Below are 19,562 nucleotides of genomic sequence, written 5' to 3'. Positions count from 1 at the left end.
ATTACTATTGGTTTTATTTGTTGACAATAAGAATCATATTACATTATCACCAGCCTTATTCTTTAGGAGATGCTGCTAAAGTTAATGCATACATGACTGACAGGAAGCCAGCAACATTTTTTCAAGCATCAGAGGATTTAATCCCGCAGATAAGACCTGTGAAACCTCACTTGGTAATAGTAAATATCAGCATCCAGTCTTCCACACTGTTGCCACACACACACACATACACACACACACACACACACACACACACACACACACACACACACACACACACACACACACCCACACACACACACACACACACACACACACACACACACACACACACACACACACACACACACACACACACACACACACATAATGCAAGTCACTTTCATCATTTATTCATGAGACATGTGACTGTCTGATTCTTACCTGCAAGACTTGCTCCAGAAGGTTGATGTATCCGGCTGTGCACTCAGAGCCGTACTGCAGGGCCTTGCTCCTTAATTCATCGCCCACTTCTGGGTGGCAAGCTGCTTGCTGGAACAACGAGAAAACAATGTTGTATGGTGAATTTACAAAAAAGGACATAAAAATGTATTTGAATGTCTGGATATAAAAGTAAAAAAATGTGCTATGCGAGGTCAGGATATGCAAATTATCTAGTCCCAAACAGATTCATAGCGACAAAAAATGTTTTTAGTAAAATCTTAAAAGCACATCCTACAATGCTGGATTCCTTCTGTTTTTGTCTTGTGAGTGCTCTACAGTCACTGAAGGACATCCTGACTGATGCTCTGCCGCAACGACTTTGAAAAGTGACTGAGTCACTACCAGCAGGAACAGCCATAAAGTAGACTAGACTCTGCTGTCCTATCTGTTCTCAGCAGGCTGGGCTCACATGTTCCCTGGCAGCCTGGTGATGTCTGTGTGAGGCCTGTTCTGGCAGTGCGATGTGGATTAGCACCTTGCAGGTAGTAAGCATATCGGAGATGGCTTTGCGGCTCAGGTTGGCAGTGGCGATCACGTCCTCCTGCTGAGCAGAGTTGCCTGAAGCCACTGCCTTGGCTGTTGCTATGGTGATGCCCTTTGTCATGCGGATGAACTCCTCGGGTGTGGTGGACTTGTCTGGGACGTCCTTGGACTGGAACACCTGACAAGATGAAGACCCACAGATACATGTAGCTGGATTCAGGCATGACAGGGGCTCAGATATGGTAATTAAGAGAAAATGAAGAAGTGACAGACATGACATCTTGATATGGGTAGCTCATAGTTAGGTAGACTGTGTTGAATTTGGCTGGAGCTTTTGATAAAGCCTCCTGGGGGTCCTCTGATAAGGATTAGCAGTAAATTACAAAAAACAAGCCCTCGAAATCTTCTTCCTTTCTCACTCTGCCTGTGCCTGCTACCCAAACCCTGATAAGAGCAGTGAGAAACCTGCAGGGGCTGAGAGAGAAGGAGGAGGAAAGGAGCTGGACAGATAATAAAGGAAAAAAGAACAAAAAGCTCCCCTGTTATGTTCAGAATAATAGACATAGATATCCCTCGCCCTCTTTGAGACAGCTTTGCAAAGAGGCTGTGTGTCATCAGTTGACTCTCGAAAGCCCATAAAGAAGAGGTTCGGCCCGTGAGGCGCTCTTACTGTCAGCTCCTGCTTGATGCACTCAATGGTGGCCTCCAGTGCCCTCGTCCCGCGAGTCGCTTCATCCTCCACTGCCTTCACAGTTTTTAGAAGAGACGTCACGTTGGTCACCATGACCTGTCGAAGAAAGGGAGAAATGATAAGGCTCACAGTCAGACCAGGAGGTGGAGCTCTTTCCCCTCAGCTGCAAAAAAATATATTACAAAAATGATCATTGCCTCCTCCTTCACTGATTCCATTTCAGTGAATAATGCTTACATGTGTTGTAGGTGGATTTCTAATGAAAATGAAAGAAATCAGCTGCTGAAGAGGATCAATGTATTACGGATTAAAAGAGGATGATTTACCACTTGTAATAAAGTTTATTTACTGACACCTAGGTTGGAGATTCATATTTTATTCACAGTGACACATTTTGTTCTGTGCTTCATTCAACAAAGTGCATATTATTAGGTTAGAAATTTGAGCAACATGATCCCCAGGAGTTTGAGAGGGTCCCATTTGGAGGTCACCATATGTTGGAGAACAGAAACAATCTGTCAACATAACCAGGTCCATGGGTGGCCCTAATTCCATTTAGATGAGAAAACATAAGAAACCCTATGCTACAGTTAGAGTTACATGCTGTGCTTGGGATGACAGTTGTGAGAACAATAAATAAATAATGGAGTTTGCAGAAGACGAGCAAATCTTTGGTTCAAAGGCATCAGAGGCTCTGTCACGGATAAAATACTTTGATCTTTGTTTCTCTGTTCAAGTGACCACAGCTGGGCCAAGGTAAAGGTCTCATCTGGAGGGTGACAGTGGTCATGATGACTGAGACTAAAATGAAAACTATCTCCCTTCTGGTGGATGTTAAATCCAGATTCTCTTCTGGAAGTTGCTCAACATAATTTCTCTGATCTGGTCGTCAACTGTTAAACTTATTGTAGCTGGGATATGCAAGCAAATATTTCATAATAACCTTCCAATATATTGATTTTTAGTGTTCTGAGAGAGAACTAGATTTCTACAACTCCTCTTGGCTCTGTTTTCAGGCTTCAGAAAATCTAGCCCATGACGGGAGACCAATCACAGGTCCTTTGAGAGAGAGGGTACTGCTATTGGCTGTGCAAATCCCTGCAGATAGTGAATTCAATGGTGGAAAATCCTGCAGAAAAAGTTGCTATTCCAGCACTGGCAACAACTTCCTGCACTGCAAAGCAACCCAGAAAAAGGAAGACAGATTTTTTTTTTTAATCGAGATTTACAAAAAATGCAATAAAGAAAATGTCAATATCAGCAAAGTGTTTCAGAGATGGAGAGAAAATGTTGTTTGTTAGCCTGCTGCTAACCGTAACCAAAGGTCATTTTCAAGTTCATGTTTATGTAGCTAGCTAGAGCCTCTAATCACAATATGTCATTATAAAGGGCTTTACTGGCCAACAAGCCTGCAAAGAAAACAGTATGGTAATTTTCATAGGATTGCCATTATATAAAGCCAGGACTGAAATGAATGATTAGTACTTGTACGGGTTAGTGTATGAAGCACCTGGATGTGCTCATGCTATTCTGGTGGGAGGGGCTTAGGGCTAAAAAACTTAAACTTAAAAAACTGCCTCCCTGAGTTTTAATCATTATTTACGTTGCTTTATATTTCATTTTTTTGTGTACTTCATATTTGAACTATTTATTTAGTTAATATTTAACTTTGTTTCCCCATATTGTAATTCTACTGCTATGTCTGTCTACTCTGTAAATATGTATAGATAGATAGATAGATAGATAGATAGATAGATGGATAGATGGATAGATGGATAGATGGATGGATAGATGGATAGATGGATAGATGGATGGATGGATGGATGGATGGATGGATAGATAGATAGATAGATAGATAGATAGATAGATAGATAGATAGATTGTCTAAAGAATGAGTATGTATTAAGGAGTAGTATTCCAGTGCAGAATAAATATGAATATACAGTATAAAAATATTGGTGCCGTAAAACAAATAAGGTGCAATGAACAGTGTGCATAAAAATCAAATAAAGTGCATAGCGACTATATGTAATGAACCAGACTTTTATCTGTTAATGTACAGTGTGATGGCATGTGGCAGGAAAGATTTTTTATATCTGTCCCTTCGACAGCGGAGCTGTCTTTCTACTGTGTGATGGAGAGGGTGCTGATCATTGTCCATGATGGCCAGCAGTTTGTTCAGTGTTCTCCTCTCCACCACGGTCTCAAAGACCAAGTACAGAGCCAGCCTTCTTGATGATTTTATCAAGTCTCTTTGTGTCGCTGGCTCTGATGCTGCTGCCCCAACACTCCTCCTCCTGAAGTCGATCAACATCTCTCTGGTCTTGTTGACATTCAGCTTCAGGTGATTCTGTTCGGACCACTCTACAAAGTTGTCCACCAGTGTCCTGTACTCACCCCTCTCTTATACACCTGACAACAGCTGCGTCGTCAGAAAACTTCTGCAGGTGACATGACTCAGAGTTGTACTGAAAGTCAGTGTTGTATCAGGTGAAGAGGAAGGGAGAAAGCACAGTTCCCTGCGGAGCTCCTGTGTCACTGACCACCACATCAGACAGGACACTGCCCAGACGGACAAACTGTGGCCTGCCTGTCAAGTAGTCAGTAATCCAGGAGATCCTTGAGTCGTCAACACCCATCACCCGCTGCTTCTCACCCAATAGCAGAGGTTGAATGGTGTTGAAAGCACTGGAGAAATCAAAGAATGTGGTCCTCACGGTGCCTCCTCCACCATCCAGATGCATATGGGCTCGTTGCAGCAGGTAGATGACCACATCATCGACTCCTAAATGGTGCTGGTAGGCAAATTGCAAGGGGTCCAAAAACGTCCTCACCTGTGGCCTCAGCTGGGCCAAGACCAGTCTCTCCAGGACCTTCATCACATGAGATGTGAGGGCGACAGGTCTGTAGTCAGCCGGGTCAGATGGTCTCGAATTCTTGGGGACTGGGACCAAGCAGGACGTCTTCCACAGCAGCGGGACTTTCTCCTGACTCAGACTCAGGTTGTACAGATGTCCTAGTACAGGAGACAGCTGGCTGGCGCAGGTCTTCAGGATCCTGGGTGTGATACCATAAGGACCTGCAGCTTTCCGCTGATGTAGTCTTTCCAGCTGCCTCTTTACCTGGCCAGTATATATGCCCTTTTTTGTGTTCTCATAGAGAAATCCCTCATGTGTTGCTTTTTTAAAAGCACTCTTTAAAGTGCTTTTAGGTTATGTAAAGAAAACAGACTTGACATGACAAATAAAACTGATAGACTGAGCTTTACCTGAAGCCTCCGTTAGATCAGGTTTGACAGTCATGCTTATTTAAAAACAACTTTAGTGTCAACAGTCTCAATAGAGGATGTCCTGTGGTTACAGATAGTTCTCAGTAAAGCATACTAAACCTCTCTCACACACAAATGCATGCACACAATGTAAACCATAGTGATGGGTCTAGTCCCTTACAAAGATATGACAGAAAAAGTAAATACTTTGCAAACCCTGATAAAGACTGTCATCATTCCTTTGAAAAAGCCTTACTTGGTGTGAGCAGATACGTCAAACTAAAGACAGCGGTAATAAAAAGCAGAGCATTTTTAGAATACATATCTACATGCAGTACTCTCTCAGTGAGGGAGCAAGAAGCTGAATAATAAATCTGGGACTTGCATTGCTGAAATCAATACACAGCTAAACCAGATATGACAGTCATTTGTTAAAACAGTGTGTTGCTGTACCTTGGCAGCGCTCTTCAGCTGATACATGGACGGGTCGTCAGCTGGCTTGCCGGAGGCACATTTGGTGGCACCGATGAGTTCGGCCAGAGCCTTTGCCACATCGCGCACCGCGTTTATCAGAACCACCTGAGGAGATAGAGCAGGAATCAATACGGCACAATGGTCAGAGTATAGGTTTATCAGTAGCACCCTGGGGAGAGGATTTAACACTGCAGCCCTTATCACTCCCACCTAGTCATGATACTTCAGACTTAGTGAAGGGCAGAGATAGAGGCACAGAGTGTATCAGATGGAAGTGCAATTACACAAAGAATATAATGCCGGGTGCACAGAAAGATAGAAGACATTTATTGTAGTTGACTGATTTTACAGAATAATATTATGATAATGAGTTATAATAGATGTTAAGCTCTGTGCAGCTGAATTAAGAAGTAATAACTGAGCTTTATTGCAAAATAAAGTGTGCAACTGTGATTACATATTACATATGGCTGAAACATCTGGGGATTTTTTTAAACATTTTTTTTAACTGTAGTTGTGCTTTATCACCTGTGTCTCTGGGTCCTCAGAGCCCATGCTGGTTGCTCCCAGTTTGACCACCTCAGTGAGCTGAGTGATGGTTTTGGCTGATGACTGGGCAGCCTGGGCCAGTTTCTCCTGGCTGGATGCGGCTCCAGCAACCAGCAGCTTGGTGTCCTCAACCAGTGCCTTGGCTGTCTTCAAGATGCTCTCCCTGAGGGATGGGACACATTGTGTTACAATCTGCTACACAGTCATACTGAAGTACCAGCAATATGAAAGGAAGCTGTTGCTTTTCTAACAGAATGTGTGTTTAGTGAGGACAATTTTCGATTTACATCAATTATGTGAGATGCATCTGAGTATCGAGCTTTATCTGCAAACTGCACTTTTCCTGAGTGAGTCACCAAAAGTAGAAGGGAAAAAACTTAAACATAATATTATTCCTATGCTCAGGAAACCCATTAATTACATGCTAATTTTTAACATCAAGTGTTTCTATTATTAGGTGATTAGAGGTTTCCATTTAACATCACGTTTCGGTCAAGGTCATTGCACCTGTGGTCTGCAAAAGTCTCATCATTCTCTGGGCTCAGGGTTCCAGCTGAGGCGAACATGATGGTGGTGTCCAGGTCAGCGATGATGCCAGAAACAGCGCTGGCTGCTGTGATACAGGCCTGGGTGCCTTTGTTCCCCGCCTGCAGTGCCGACAGTACCAAGGACACCTGAAACATGTGAGAATGGCATTAGACATGCAGAGAGGTCCTTGAAACATGCTGTGTTCAGAGGTGTAAAAAACTGCTAAAAATAACCCTTGTTTCTGTACACTGTGCACATTTTTAATGATTAACCAGCAGCTTTTGCTCTTTGCGGGATGTTGGCGGAGCCTTTGTGAATCAGGTGAGTGAGGTCGTAAATGTTTAGAGTGGACGAGGGAGATTAAAGGAGGATGCTAGAGTAAGAAAAAACAGCAGGGTTAAACATGCATCAAATCAGAGTCTGCTGCACAATCACATTAAGCCAATGAGCCTGACTCTGCAAATCAAGCATCTTCCTTGAAGACGGCTGTCTGCCTGTCTCTTCTAAACAAATGGAAAGCCCTGAGAGGTTCATTTCAATGAGGCACAGGCTTCACGTATCAGCAAACCTGAGACCACAAATTATTCAAGTTTGGTATGAGCCGTGAATCAAATCATAGCCTCGGAGTGGAGAGAAATTCTAATGTGCGAGCAGCATGGCTAGCTGCTGCCAGGGTCACAGCAGGGAGACATTAGTATTATCATTACCTGCACAGTGTGGGGGTGATCAGGAGAGCATGCTCTCGTGACCCGCATGACTGGGACAATAATACACTTTAACCCTAGTTACTACCACCTTAAATAATATTAACACCATAGTCTTCTGACTAGTTTTACATTAAAGCATAATAAATAATGACTAATAATTAAAATACAAAGCATACCTGTCACCTACAGTATTCTGCAATAAACAATGATCCACACCTCAACTGCTTCTTTTTAAATCTTGCTGTTGCATACACTTATATGTTCTCTATCACTATTTATGGCAATACATACACAGCAACTACACTGAGAGATGCATGAAATGTATTTCAATAAAAATGCTAATGCTGACTTGATGCAGGTTTCAAACTTCTAGCAGCAGAGATGGCAAATGATGACAGCAAAAATTGACTTCCCTTAGAAAGTCAAGCAAGAGTTAAAGCTGCCGTACCCGTTTCAGTCCACATAGCTTACCTTCTCGGTGACTGCGCGGGCACACTCGATGAGCTCCCTTTTGGAGAAGCTGTCAGTGGGGCTGAGCTGCAAGGCTCCAGCCTTCTGGACCATGTAGATACAGCCGTGGCCCAGCTCTTGCACCCGTGTCTTTATCTGGAAACCGACCTGAAAGCATAACGAGGCATCAGCTTACACTGCATCCAGCTTCTCATTTGTATCACTGTACAACACAATTACGATCATGTCCTAAACTGCGTGTCTCTTATCCAGCGGGTGGATGAAAAACGATTTCAAGCACCCTCAGTGAAGGAATGCTGGCACTACACCTTTAATTTACAGATTGAGATTCACGGGTGGGTGGTACTTCATTATGAGCATCAGTATAGGCTTTTAGACTTGTAGTGGCACAATGTCGCTATGGTAACCAGCAGGGTTTCTAGCAGCCTGTTACGTACAAGATATTGATAAGAGCTGTGTGGCTATTAGTGTAATGTTTCCACACATTGCTGTCCTCTGGACTACACAGGAAAGCTTTAAGAAAAGACTGTGTGGGTGCTAAGGGCGATGGTTGCTAGAGGTGTACATTTTTGTTTGATCTCACACAGTCGGGAACAGCCTTCAGGGGCGTCATTTCAAAGAACAGCAAACATCTGCTCTGATCAGTGTTGAATGAATACATCCAAAATATTTTTTTTGGTGTGAAAAGCAAACCCAATAGCTGATATTTCAGTCTGACACACACAATTGCAAAGAGATATAAAAGAGTATGTCATTTTCTCCACACACTCCATAGGACAGAGAGCAGGGCTTCTTACCTCCTCCGGCTCTGCGGTGGCTGCAGCAAGACGTCCTTGGTGTGCGAGCTGTCCATAGTCCACTGTCACCTGAGAGGCAAGGCCGCCAAGCTCTTCAGGGCAGGTCACTGACTTAGTCATCTGACGACAGACAGAACATACATCATCAGCAGAGGCAGATTCATGTTTCTCTCGCCCTACTGACAAATATTTGTCATTGTAGATTGGAAATGGAATTGAAAACACACAGAGGCAGGCATGAATATCTTAGTGCACTCACCATCTCCTGTGCAGTGATTGCGATGGCCTTGGAGAACTTCACCATGGTGGTCTGGTAGTCCACAAAGGAGCCCTCAGGCTCAGGAGGAGTTCCTTCATCCAGCTGTGAAGATCAAGCCATCAGTACTTATCTATGCATAGCACATAGTACATAGCTATCCTGTGAGATTTTACACATAGTGTTTCCATTTATGCAAGATTTTCTGATTTAGTAAAGTACCTCTTTACAACAAAGGATACTATAAAGGGTTCTGATGCTTTAATTCATTATTTTATTAATGTTAATAATTGGAACACATTATTAAAGGCCTGGTTTAATAACCTTGTTAAGGCTCGTGTGAGAAGCTGTGAATTTCTGTATAATATACATTGTATTAACCTCTGTGTCTCACTTTAAAAAAGTTGAATAGTTGAGGACAAAAATGTCCACATCAAAAAAGAGCCATAAAGGTAATATATATATATATATATATATATATATATATATATATATATATATATATAATATATATGTATATATATATATATATATATATAATATATATGTATATATATATATATATATATATATATATATATATATATATATATATTCATATTTGATATATGAATAAATTCAGTCCTGATGATCACAAACAAATATTGATTAATTTTCTGAATATTTCACTTTCATTATTTCACAGATCAGTGATAAGCAACAACATTGACTTTAATGCATGGCATCAAACAGTGCAATGATTCATAAACCAACAGTAATAACCCTAGTGGAAAGTAGGTAAATAGCATGCAATTGCCTGAGAGTGCAAGCGTGAGAAAATGGATAATTCTGGTGGAAAATAGCAAAACTAACACTTTGAAGCAAGAGCTCTAGATTAAAAGCCTGATTGAAAAGAATATGTGTTTTTTTTTTTTTTTTAATGCTTGTCGGATGAAAAAAATGTGTTTTTAATTGGTTTCAATGGGGACATTTTTGTCCTTAACGGTCTGAGTGTCTGTATTTTGGTTCAGAATTTATTATAGACTTATTTTATTCTAACTATATTATAGCTCCCATGGCATGAGCTCTTTGTTCCCTCTAATTTTTGGGCGAGAGCTACCCATCAAATTACAGCCAGAACATTTATTCCATCAGGACAACAAATGGCCCAGTATCAGCTATCATAAAGCTATCCATCCATCATATGTGTTGGCTGATAAGTAGCAAGGCAATGCAGCACAGGAATTCCCAAGATATGATTTATTAAAAATTTGGACACCAGAGAGTACTGGCACATTTTTTCAGCTCAGTTAGTATCTTGGTCACATTTCCTAAAGTGAATAAATTCTTATGAAAATGTACTGCACTTAAAAAAAAGAGAATAGATTTTAGATTTTTGATGAATGTTGATTGATTTGATGTACCCTTCTGTATTACAATAAACTACAATCTGCAGTGGCAAATATTAATAAGTCTTTAATAAATTGCCACAACACTATGTAGCCTTCATCTAGAAGGTGCAAAAAATGGGGGTTAGTCCAAACTGTAGGTGATTATTTTAAGAGGCGGCTAGCTAGATAAATGGAGGTGAAAATACAAATACTGTATCCACATCATTTAGCAGCCAAAGTTATTTTTATAGTTCTACATAATAATTGTTATATAATTCCCTAACAATTAAAAAGCCATTAGTCAAAACATATAAACCATTTTTATGTATGCATTCTTGTAAAATGGATCGACTTTATATATACTAATGGGATTTTAATGATGTTGGCTCTCCTATGTTTAAGCTGAGGCTAAAAGAAAAAAGAAAAGAAGGGAAAGTAAAAATGAAGGATAAGATCTGAATCAAGTGTATATGTGTGAGTATAAGTAGATCATCGTCAATTATCAACCTCCCTGTCAACATCGTGACATGTCCCCCAGCAGGATGAGTGACAGCTAACATCACCAGTGTGCTGTGGATTTAAAACTCGTCATATACTGGACTAATGAGAGTCACCGACAAGGACACACTCTCGGCACACTTACAGTGGAATTACTCTTACAGGGGAAGCTCATTTTGTGTCAAGCTGAAAACCATTTAGAACAACCTGAGCAGACTTCTCATGAGATGGTATCACACACACATTAAAACATACTCACCCTGCCCATGGACTCAGCGATGGACTCCACCATGCCTCCGACCATGCCCCCTTCACTAGCCGCCTCATTCAAAGTCACCATGATGTCGTCCACAGCCTCCTTCATCAGCTGTGCTGCTTCAGAGATGGCATCGTGGGTGTGGGACGCCTGGGGACACAATCAACTGATTAACATTTCTGTGACACTGTCTTGGTCTAGCCAGAAGCAAAATTCATCAGTTTGACAATAGCTGTAGCTGGTAAGTCTCACTAGAGGACACTTTGCCATGCTGGATTCTAACTCCAGGTTAAAAGTTGTCATGCCTTATGTCAGTAATGCCTATATATCAGAATGTACGATAGTAGATAGGATACATTTTATCTGTTGTTTTACTTTTTACTCTTTTTTTTTCTTTTTAACTCTAACTCTGTTTTTAAATTGAGTTTTTTATTACTATGTAATTGTTTTAGTATTATTTTATTGTTTTTTTTCATTTATTACTATATTTGTGTATGATTTTATTGTATTTTAATAACTGTACAGCACTTTGATCAACTGAGGTTGTTTTTAAATGTGCTCTATAAATAAACTTTGACTTGACTTATAAGATTTCCAAACATGTCAGGTCACTGTTGAAATAGTGGTCATGGCAGGCTAAACACACTGCTAGATGAACTTAGTACCTTTGGGTTTCCCCCGCCTTCCTTAGCAGCATAAAGCATCTGCAGGGCAGACTCAGACAGGGTCTTGGTCTGGTCTAGGATGGTCATCTGCTGCTGGTGGTCATGCAGCTTAGAGGCCAGGCCCACCGAGGCCACAATGAGTGGATCGAAGTAACTTGCCAGCTGGGTCACCTGGGAGAACGAGTGTAAGAAAGCTGTGTGAGGAAGGATTGGATCATAAGATAGAAAACAGACGGATGGGCTTTTTCTTTCTAAATCCAGAGGGGATGAAGGGATATATGGTCTGACCAGCACCTTGTGTCCTAGCTGGGCAGCTTCGCCTCGGGCCGCTGTGGAGACGGGATCAATCAGATGCCCAATCTCCTGCACGGAGGATGTCAGCTGGTCCTGGAGCGCCTGGTGAGTTACCACGGCAGAGAATTACGGTATAAGTCACAACAGAAAGACTACAGATCCTATTAAGTTCGTTCTGTCGGACAAGATAGAGCTGATGGGGTGCTTGAACTCACTTCCATGGAGATATCATCTCTGCAGGGCAAGGTCTGCCCAACTGAAGCTAGGGAAGCTTGCTCAATGTCCCGGATACACTTATTGATGTTATCGATGGAGTAATCACACTCCCTCTGTCCAGGTGCCTTGTCCCTGTCATCAGAAAGGTTACATATACACATTTTTACATTAATGTGCAGATCAATATGACATTTTTAAGTACAAATAATGCAAAAAAGGTGGTGCACAATACACATTTAGGCTAAATAACCAGTTTGAGCTTTTAAGAAATATTTTTTCCCACTTTTCTGATGAGAGTTAGATGAAAAAATTGACACAACTTGAAAGGATGCAGCCAATTAACTTAGCACAGCATGAAGACAGCTAGCCCTGCTCTGTTCAAATGTAAAAACAAAATCCACCATCCACACAGGGGTGGATAGGTTGGGGTGGCATATGCCTCGCCACTCCAGCTGCAAGTACAGTTTTGCACAATCTAATTAGCAAGAGATGATGCTTCCCATGCTACCCGTTTCCTTCCGGCCCTCGCAAATTTCTGTGAAGACTCTCAGCTACACATAACGGCTCTTTATGGCTTTGTTCCCTGCTAAATGTGCGCACAGGGTTGCCTTCTTCCACTAGTAGAAAAACAGAATGGCCACAGATGGATAGTGGCGAATTGTTTTGTTGAAGCATGTTTTGTATAGTAGTAGTAAATTTGATTGTGTGAGGAAAGGCATTAAACCTGACTCAACCCAAATTTCCACCTGTGCTTACAAGTGTTTTGTGATTGCCTGCAGCTACTAATATCTCTGAAACTGCTCATGCTGCAGACAAACATGTCCAAATATTAAATCAGTCATGCAGGTGCAAAATACAAAAGCACCTTGTTTAAGAGGCACTAAAATCACTCGCTCCAAGCTCCAAGCAAAAAGCCACATAAGTCAGAAATGCAATAAAAGTTAATTCAAAGCTTAACACCTGAGAGTTCACCATATTTTCAAGGGAAGCTGATCCATCCATCCATCCATCCACCCATCCATGTTGTCCATCCATGTTGGATGTCAAATTTATCACATACATTTAGATACATTTTCAAAATAACACAAAAAACTTAAATGAACACATAATTTAATGATCTGTTATAGCAAAATTTTAGTCTAAATTATGTGTTTTTGTTCAAAGAAAAAAAAATATTGTTGTATATTGTATATCTATACTTGGTAATGTTTTTCAGTTACAGTTTCTCTCAGTCGCCTTGCTGCATTTCTCAAATCATTATTTATATTTGCACAACAGTTATTGTATTTCTCAAAACAATTAGTACAAACTGCAAAACCTTGTTGATAACCTGCAAAAATGTGTCACTTTCTTAAAATGGATAGCTAATTCCTCAAAAGTAAGTAATCAAGTTAATGAAAGTGTCAGTGACATCTAGATGAAAAGCACTGACACCATTGTTTATGAACAAGATAGTCAAATGGCTTTGCCATGTTTTCATTATGACAGTTTACCCTGTAAATGTTTTCCAATGCAGAAAAAGTCAGATCTTGGTGACAGCACTATATACTATTTGCAAAGCTATTTGAAAACTACAGTAAAGTGACACATTACTGTATTTAGTGAGGTAACTGAGTACAACACACTGAATATGTATGTTTCACATTTTTACTGCATATGCTATTTTCAAATCTAATTTGTACACAGCATTGTGCAAAAGAAAATATACACCCTTATTTACTACAAACATAAACTCCCTCGCCAATCTCCTCAAGTGGCGAATCCAACCTCTGCAGGACTCTGCTGTGATGTCATCATATGTCATCCCCTTCCTCCCTGCACCCTCACCCCTCTTCCACAAGGATGACCTTCCATTTCTGTGTCACAGTATTGTAGAAATGGTCCACACTATGTCCTGCTTGGTTCATATATGCTTGTTAAGCATGTATATATATATATATATATATATATATATATATATGCTCTGAGTGATTGTAGAGAAATGGCTTATCATTGGTTGCAACTAATGTGTCACACATTCTCATTAGTGAAATCTGAGGTTCACCTGAGAGAAATTGTTTAATTTAGGAGACATTTTCAGAAAAAAAAAGGATTTAAAAAAGTATAAAACTTTCTTGACAGATTTTGACAACTAGTTCAACATTTTTGTATGTAACGCCTCAAGCAATTAAATGAGGACTATTAGTTTTGTATGGAATGGCTACCCAGCATTCAAAAATATAGTTAATTTTGACTGACATGACATAAGCAAATTATAATGTTATAAAACAGCAGAGAGTTGTATGAAAGCACTTGATGCATGTCCAAAAGCATTTGCAACTTGTTGGGAGGAATGAGAAACTGCTTCTATGATGTGCACAAATGACTAAATGTTGCGGAGGTTGAACTAACTGTTGTGCAAATGTTAATAGTGATGTGACAAATGCACCAAAGTGACTGAGAAAAACTGTAAAATAACTTAATTTTGGGGCTGTTAGCAAATATTGATATGCGATATAGAAGTATATATGGTGATTTAATCACAAACAAACATTAAAGCCCCATGAATATTCCTCAAGATCCGCCCATCACTAACACATTATATTTGTTTGTTGTACCTGTAAAAAACATTTAAATATAAAATGAACAAGGAGTTTTGTGCAGGTCTATTTTGGACTGGGAGCAGTGACTTCCTGAAGTCTAACGCTAAGCTGCCAAGTAACCAGCAGGGACTGCTAAGCCCAGATAATCAGTTTTAGCTTTATATTTAACATACAGACATTAAATTACAATCATCTTAATAGTTAATTTCCTCTGGGGAAATTCTGAAAGGGCCACGGGGGCTACTGCCAGTGTGTGTACACTATGATGACATTCTTCAGAGATTTCAAACAATTAATACTAGTAATGTTATGATGGTATATTGTATACAAGGAGCACACCTACAACAAGCATTCCTTTTCAAGTATTTATTTATACAGCAACCTATGCCCTTTAACCTTAAAAATGTGTGTGTGTGTGTGTGTGTGTGTGTGTGTGTGAAGCAAGTGTATCTGAAGGAGTGTGCACGCATACGCGCGCATGTCTGTGTGCGTGCGTGGGGTGTATCTGTAACTGTAATCACATCAAAGCATCAAAGGCAATCAGAGCAGAGCAATCAACAGAATTAACTGCAGCTGTTGAATGTCCCGGAACAGTGACAGCAGCCAGAGGTGGACAGACTGGAATTTCTGGCCTCGAACAAAAAACATTTTTGGCAAAAACCATAATACCTATCATTGATCCGACTTCACTTTGAGCGTCCTGAGTTCTTCCTGAACAGCTACATATGTTTTTTGTGAAGACAAATGAAGAAATAGCTTTGTAAGAGCAAAATGAAAAACTGTTAAATATGCTTTTCTACAGAAATCTTCCTGCGTTTTTAATATGGGAGCCAAAGGGGCTGTTGGTGTGTGTTGGTGGCGCATCTGTGCGTCCTATGCCCAAACTATAACTCTGACAGCTTTACCAGAGGATTGTGAGTGAGAAGACAAATTTTCCTACGTTTCTATGTATAAATTATTTCTGTAGATTCAAATTTGCGGCCTCGAAGGCAGTTTTCAAATTAATTTTTTGACAGTTTTACCTCTCCCTCTACACTCTGAGCGACGACATCACACACTCTGACACACCCATTATAATCTCAGAATTTCTCCAAAAATGATCATGGTCATTGAACAGGGATTGATAAAAAACTATATGACCTATCGAAACTTGGATTAATACACAAATACACAAGACGTCTACTGTTTAAAGTTTAAATGGAGTCTCTAGGTGAAATTATGCCAGAAAAATAGACGTTTGAAACTCTCCAATTATTGTTCTTTTTCGCTCATTTTTTTTCGGCCGTCCCATTCACTTCAATGCAAAATTTTGGGCAGTTTTTGCGATTTACGTCCAATCCCGATCAAACCGCACATTTTGATATATAATTTATCCTGCAACTCTTTGAGTTGTAGGACTAGTAGCGGGACAAAATTGTGTCCGGAAGAGGAAGAAGAAAAAATCCACAGTATAACAATAGTGCTCAGGGCACAGCTAATGCTGTAGGGGCCAGTGCTCGGTGCGATTGCCCCGTGGCCCTAATTATTGTCAACTAACTCTTGGCAAGAGACCAAATAAACTTTTTCTTTTATTCCCTTAAAGTAGACACAGTTTAGCTACTGTGACAATCATGTATGCATCTGATTGGTGGATGATGATGAAGGTGGAAGAGGGTGGGACACTACCTTTAATAAAATGTGTTGCCGATCCACTGTGACTCATCATCTCACCACTGCTCTATAGTGCTCACTAATCTATTACAAGACAGCGGGAATCTCAGCAGATATAGACTAATGTGGCAATTTATTGCTTAGCTGAGCAGATATCACAGAATAAGCCCTCTGGCTTCAGAAACAATTCTTTCCCTCTAACTGTGAGCAAACTATTATAAACGTTGATTCGGGGTAATCCTGCAGAGACATATGTGGCTGTAGGTGGGATTAAAACCAACCTGATGGAGGTGATGAGACTCTTGATGGAGTCAGAGACTGTTCTGGAGTGGCCGGCCAGGATCGACCATGTGGGTGGATCTTTGGGGTTGAGGACCAGCGAGCGGGCAGTTTCTAAAAGGTAAGTGGAGCTATCGAGCATAGAGCGGGCTGAACGCACAATAGGCTCCTGAGCTGCTGAGCCCTGTGGAAATGAAAAGATTAGTGCAGGTGAAACAACAGCTCAGGTAACAGCTCAACAGCAAAGAGCGAGCCACATTGGTATGACAGAGTTGTTAATATTCCTTGACTACCTTGGAGAGATCAAAGGTGCAATCAAAAGGGGGGATGAGATTAGAAAGGCAGCTTTACACAGATGCAGGAAGAAACACCTTCAGTCTTTATGATCTGAGCCAAAGCCTCCCTCGACAATTAGATTAACAAGCTGAAGATTAGAGCAGCTGTGCTGAGAAAGAGTGCCGTTAAACACTGCCCTCACTGCCAGATTACAGCCATAAAGCTTTTTAGAGGACTGTTCCGCTCAGATTGAAAAATAAAAATCCATCTTTCGCCTTGAATCTTTTCAAATAAAAAAATTGGACCTCAATCCAATCCCCCCCATGTTCACTGTACAAACCATTTGTGTTGGCTCATATAAAAGTGCCTGTTTCAGGAAGATTGAGTGCAGAAGTCACAAACATATTCATGAAATCTCTCTGGAGAGTAGCTTCAAGATCCTCTGTTGGATAAGTGTGGAAAAAAATGACTAATTGGATGTTTCTGAGAACAGAGGACCTGATGAAAGATTGTTATTCATTGTGATTCAGCTAAATCATTAGAAACTGAAGGGAAAAAATGAAAAAGAGCATGCTAAACGGGCATTACAAACAAGCATCAAATGGATGAATACCTCATTGCTGATTTGAGCTGGGATGCTTGCAAACTCAGGGTTGTTGGCAAAGGTTGACAGGTTTTCTACAGCCTCAAGGAGCGGGGTCGTAGCAACACGGCATCTGGTTCTGTTGTCCTCCGAAAAATCCCCATCTAAAGCCTGAAACAAGACAGAACCATATGAATATTTGCCCATTTTTGTCTTATTTTTGAAAGCGGCTGAGACATGTCCAACTTCTCACGGAACGAAAAAATTTCTGTAACAAATTTACACTCAACGTTTTGATCAGTTGGGGAGTTGACCTTAATGGTTTTGACAAGGTTGGCTGTGGTGTTGGCCACCTCTTTGGCTGACTGAACAAACTGTCTCCTAGCCACAGGGTTGGAGGTTTTAGAAGAGGCCAGGCGGCAGGCGTTACAGAGAGCCGAGGTGTGTTTGGCAACAATTGTTGCTGCAGACAAGACCTGAGAAACAAACAAAAAAAGAGAAACAACAAATAGGAAGCAGAGTTGTATGAAATTAGGCATTCCAGCGAGGTGTGTGGAGTAAATTATTTACAACATTTAGGTCGATTTTAAGGTTTTCAAACTTAATGAGCCATTTAATCACAGTCACAAGAGGTCTATATGCACTACTGTCCCAAGTGCAGTCCTGGAATGTATTCAGGTCCCACATGGACCTGCTTACCTGTGAGGGACTACTGGCTGGGTCCACTAAGTTCTGACAAGCCATCTGTATAGCCTGGTGGGCCTTTGCAAACTGGATGGGATCCACCAGCCCCTCGTGGCCTGACTGACTATTGGGATCGGACACACCTACAAGATAAGAAGCCTCCAGAACAGAAAACAATAAGAGTTATGTTAATGCATAGTTGTCATTTGCAGACACGTCCCCAATACTTTTTGAAATGTCTCGAACACTTTTCAAGGCAAATTTGTTAAAAAGAAGGACACAGAGAACACAGATATGTGGGATATGTTTACAATGTGCAGAGAAAGATGTCCCCACCAAATTTCAACACAAGGTGATGCACTTGTATAAATGAGTATGTTTTATGTCCTTCCTGAACCCGATTGTTGTCGCAGACAAGCTGCTGTAACGCCCCTGAAGTACAGTCCACATTCTCTGTCGCCATACATGAATACACATGAATAGATACATGCATGGATTTATATTGTATACATTGTGCATTACAGGGGATCTTTCTGCAGAGGGAACAAAAGATCTGTCAGAGGATGCCCTTTTCCAGACAAGGCAACTGAAATGTTGCATGGAGGTGAAGCTGCTTCAACTTTTCAGTTTAAGGGGTGTTATGTTGTCAAACCTCCAATGAAACCTGACTCAATGTCATGGGTAAGCGTAAGGTCTGAATGAAATTTATGAATGTATTCCACCTTTTCATGATGTTTGAATTTCTTTTCATGTACTATTTAGAGGATCTTATAAACCACAAAGGGGATATTTCGTGAAATGAAAAGCACTTTCTCAGTGATAGCACATACATTTGGCTATCTAGAGTGTCTACCAACATATAATTGGTGTATATAGACAATCCAGTCAGTTTATTGGGAGGTGCCTCAGTCAGAAAAACATGGCATTCAACAGGCCATTCAACTTTGACTCCCCTTCCTGTGTCACATTCAGGCTCATTAAAATAGACCACTCCCCACTTGAGTATCTCTGCCCACGGTTGGAGAACTCCCATTGCAAAGGTGTGCCATATTTTTCTTGCAAACCAATCAGAGCAGACTAAAACATGTCCTAATAGAAACCCTAAATACAAGCATGGGCCTAAAAAAAGCATAATAATATGTTCTTTTTATAAAATGCTCAACAACTAATTTCCTGTAATTGAAATGTAATATAGTTAATTCTCGGCTTATATCAAAAACCAGGATAAGCAAAAAGAGATTGCAAAAAAGCAGAAAGCTCAGATCAAGCAGAAGCTTGGTAACTCAGAGTGAGTAGTTAATACCATGCTGTGATCTCACCTGTCCTGCAGCCTCCGTCAGCCCACACAGAGCTTTGGACGCCACGCCCACACTCTCCCCGAACGCCACCACATCACCTGTCTTACAGTGCTGTGAAATACCTGCCATCGACTCTCCGAGGACCTGAGATATACAGAAACGGAAAAAGCGTGTACAAATTACATCTTCTGCTGCCTACTATGT

At 40.8% G+C, this 19,562-nt stretch overlaps 1 protein-coding gene across 1 annotated transcript in view; it reads right to left on the bottom strand.

Annotated features, from left to right (window-relative positions):
- The window catches only part of tln2b (talin 2b), a 96,720-nt gene that overhangs the window by 8,801 nt on the left and 68,357 nt on the right, over positions 1–19,562 (bottom strand). The window contains exons 33-50 of the mRNA XM_059334792.1: positions 19,380–19,502; positions 18,076–18,219; positions 17,691–17,852; positions 17,407–17,547; positions 16,520–16,701; positions 12,006–12,138; positions 11,791–11,892; positions 11,497–11,667; positions 10,835–10,981; positions 8,711–8,812; positions 8,452–8,571; positions 7,655–7,801; positions 6,456–6,622; positions 5,928–6,111; positions 5,379–5,504; positions 1,637–1,753; positions 959–1,144; positions 424–531 (exon numbers count right to left, since the gene is read on the bottom strand). Coding sequence (XP_059190775.1) covers positions 424–531; positions 959–1,144; positions 1,637–1,753; positions 5,379–5,504; positions 5,928–6,111; positions 6,456–6,622; positions 7,655–7,801; positions 8,452–8,571; positions 8,711–8,812; positions 10,835–10,981; positions 11,497–11,667; positions 11,791–11,892; positions 12,006–12,138; positions 16,520–16,701; positions 17,407–17,547; positions 17,691–17,852; positions 18,076–18,219; positions 19,380–19,502 — 2,562 coding nt within the window. The remainder of the gene's footprint in view (positions 1–423; positions 532–958; positions 1,145–1,636; positions 1,754–5,378; positions 5,505–5,927; positions 6,112–6,455; positions 6,623–7,654; positions 7,802–8,451; positions 8,572–8,710; positions 8,813–10,834; positions 10,982–11,496; positions 11,668–11,790; positions 11,893–12,005; positions 12,139–16,519; positions 16,702–17,406; positions 17,548–17,690; positions 17,853–18,075; positions 18,220–19,379; positions 19,503–19,562) is intronic.

This window comes from Centropristis striata, chromosome 6, assembly GCF_030273125.1.
Source record: "Centropristis striata isolate RG_2023a ecotype Rhode Island chromosome 6, C.striata_1.0, whole genome shotgun sequence".
Taxonomy (NCBI): Eukaryota; Metazoa; Chordata; class Actinopteri; order Perciformes; family Serranidae; genus Centropristis; species Centropristis striata.
Note: the sequence above shows the minus strand (reverse complement) of the source record. Positions and strands in the feature narration are given on the sequence as shown.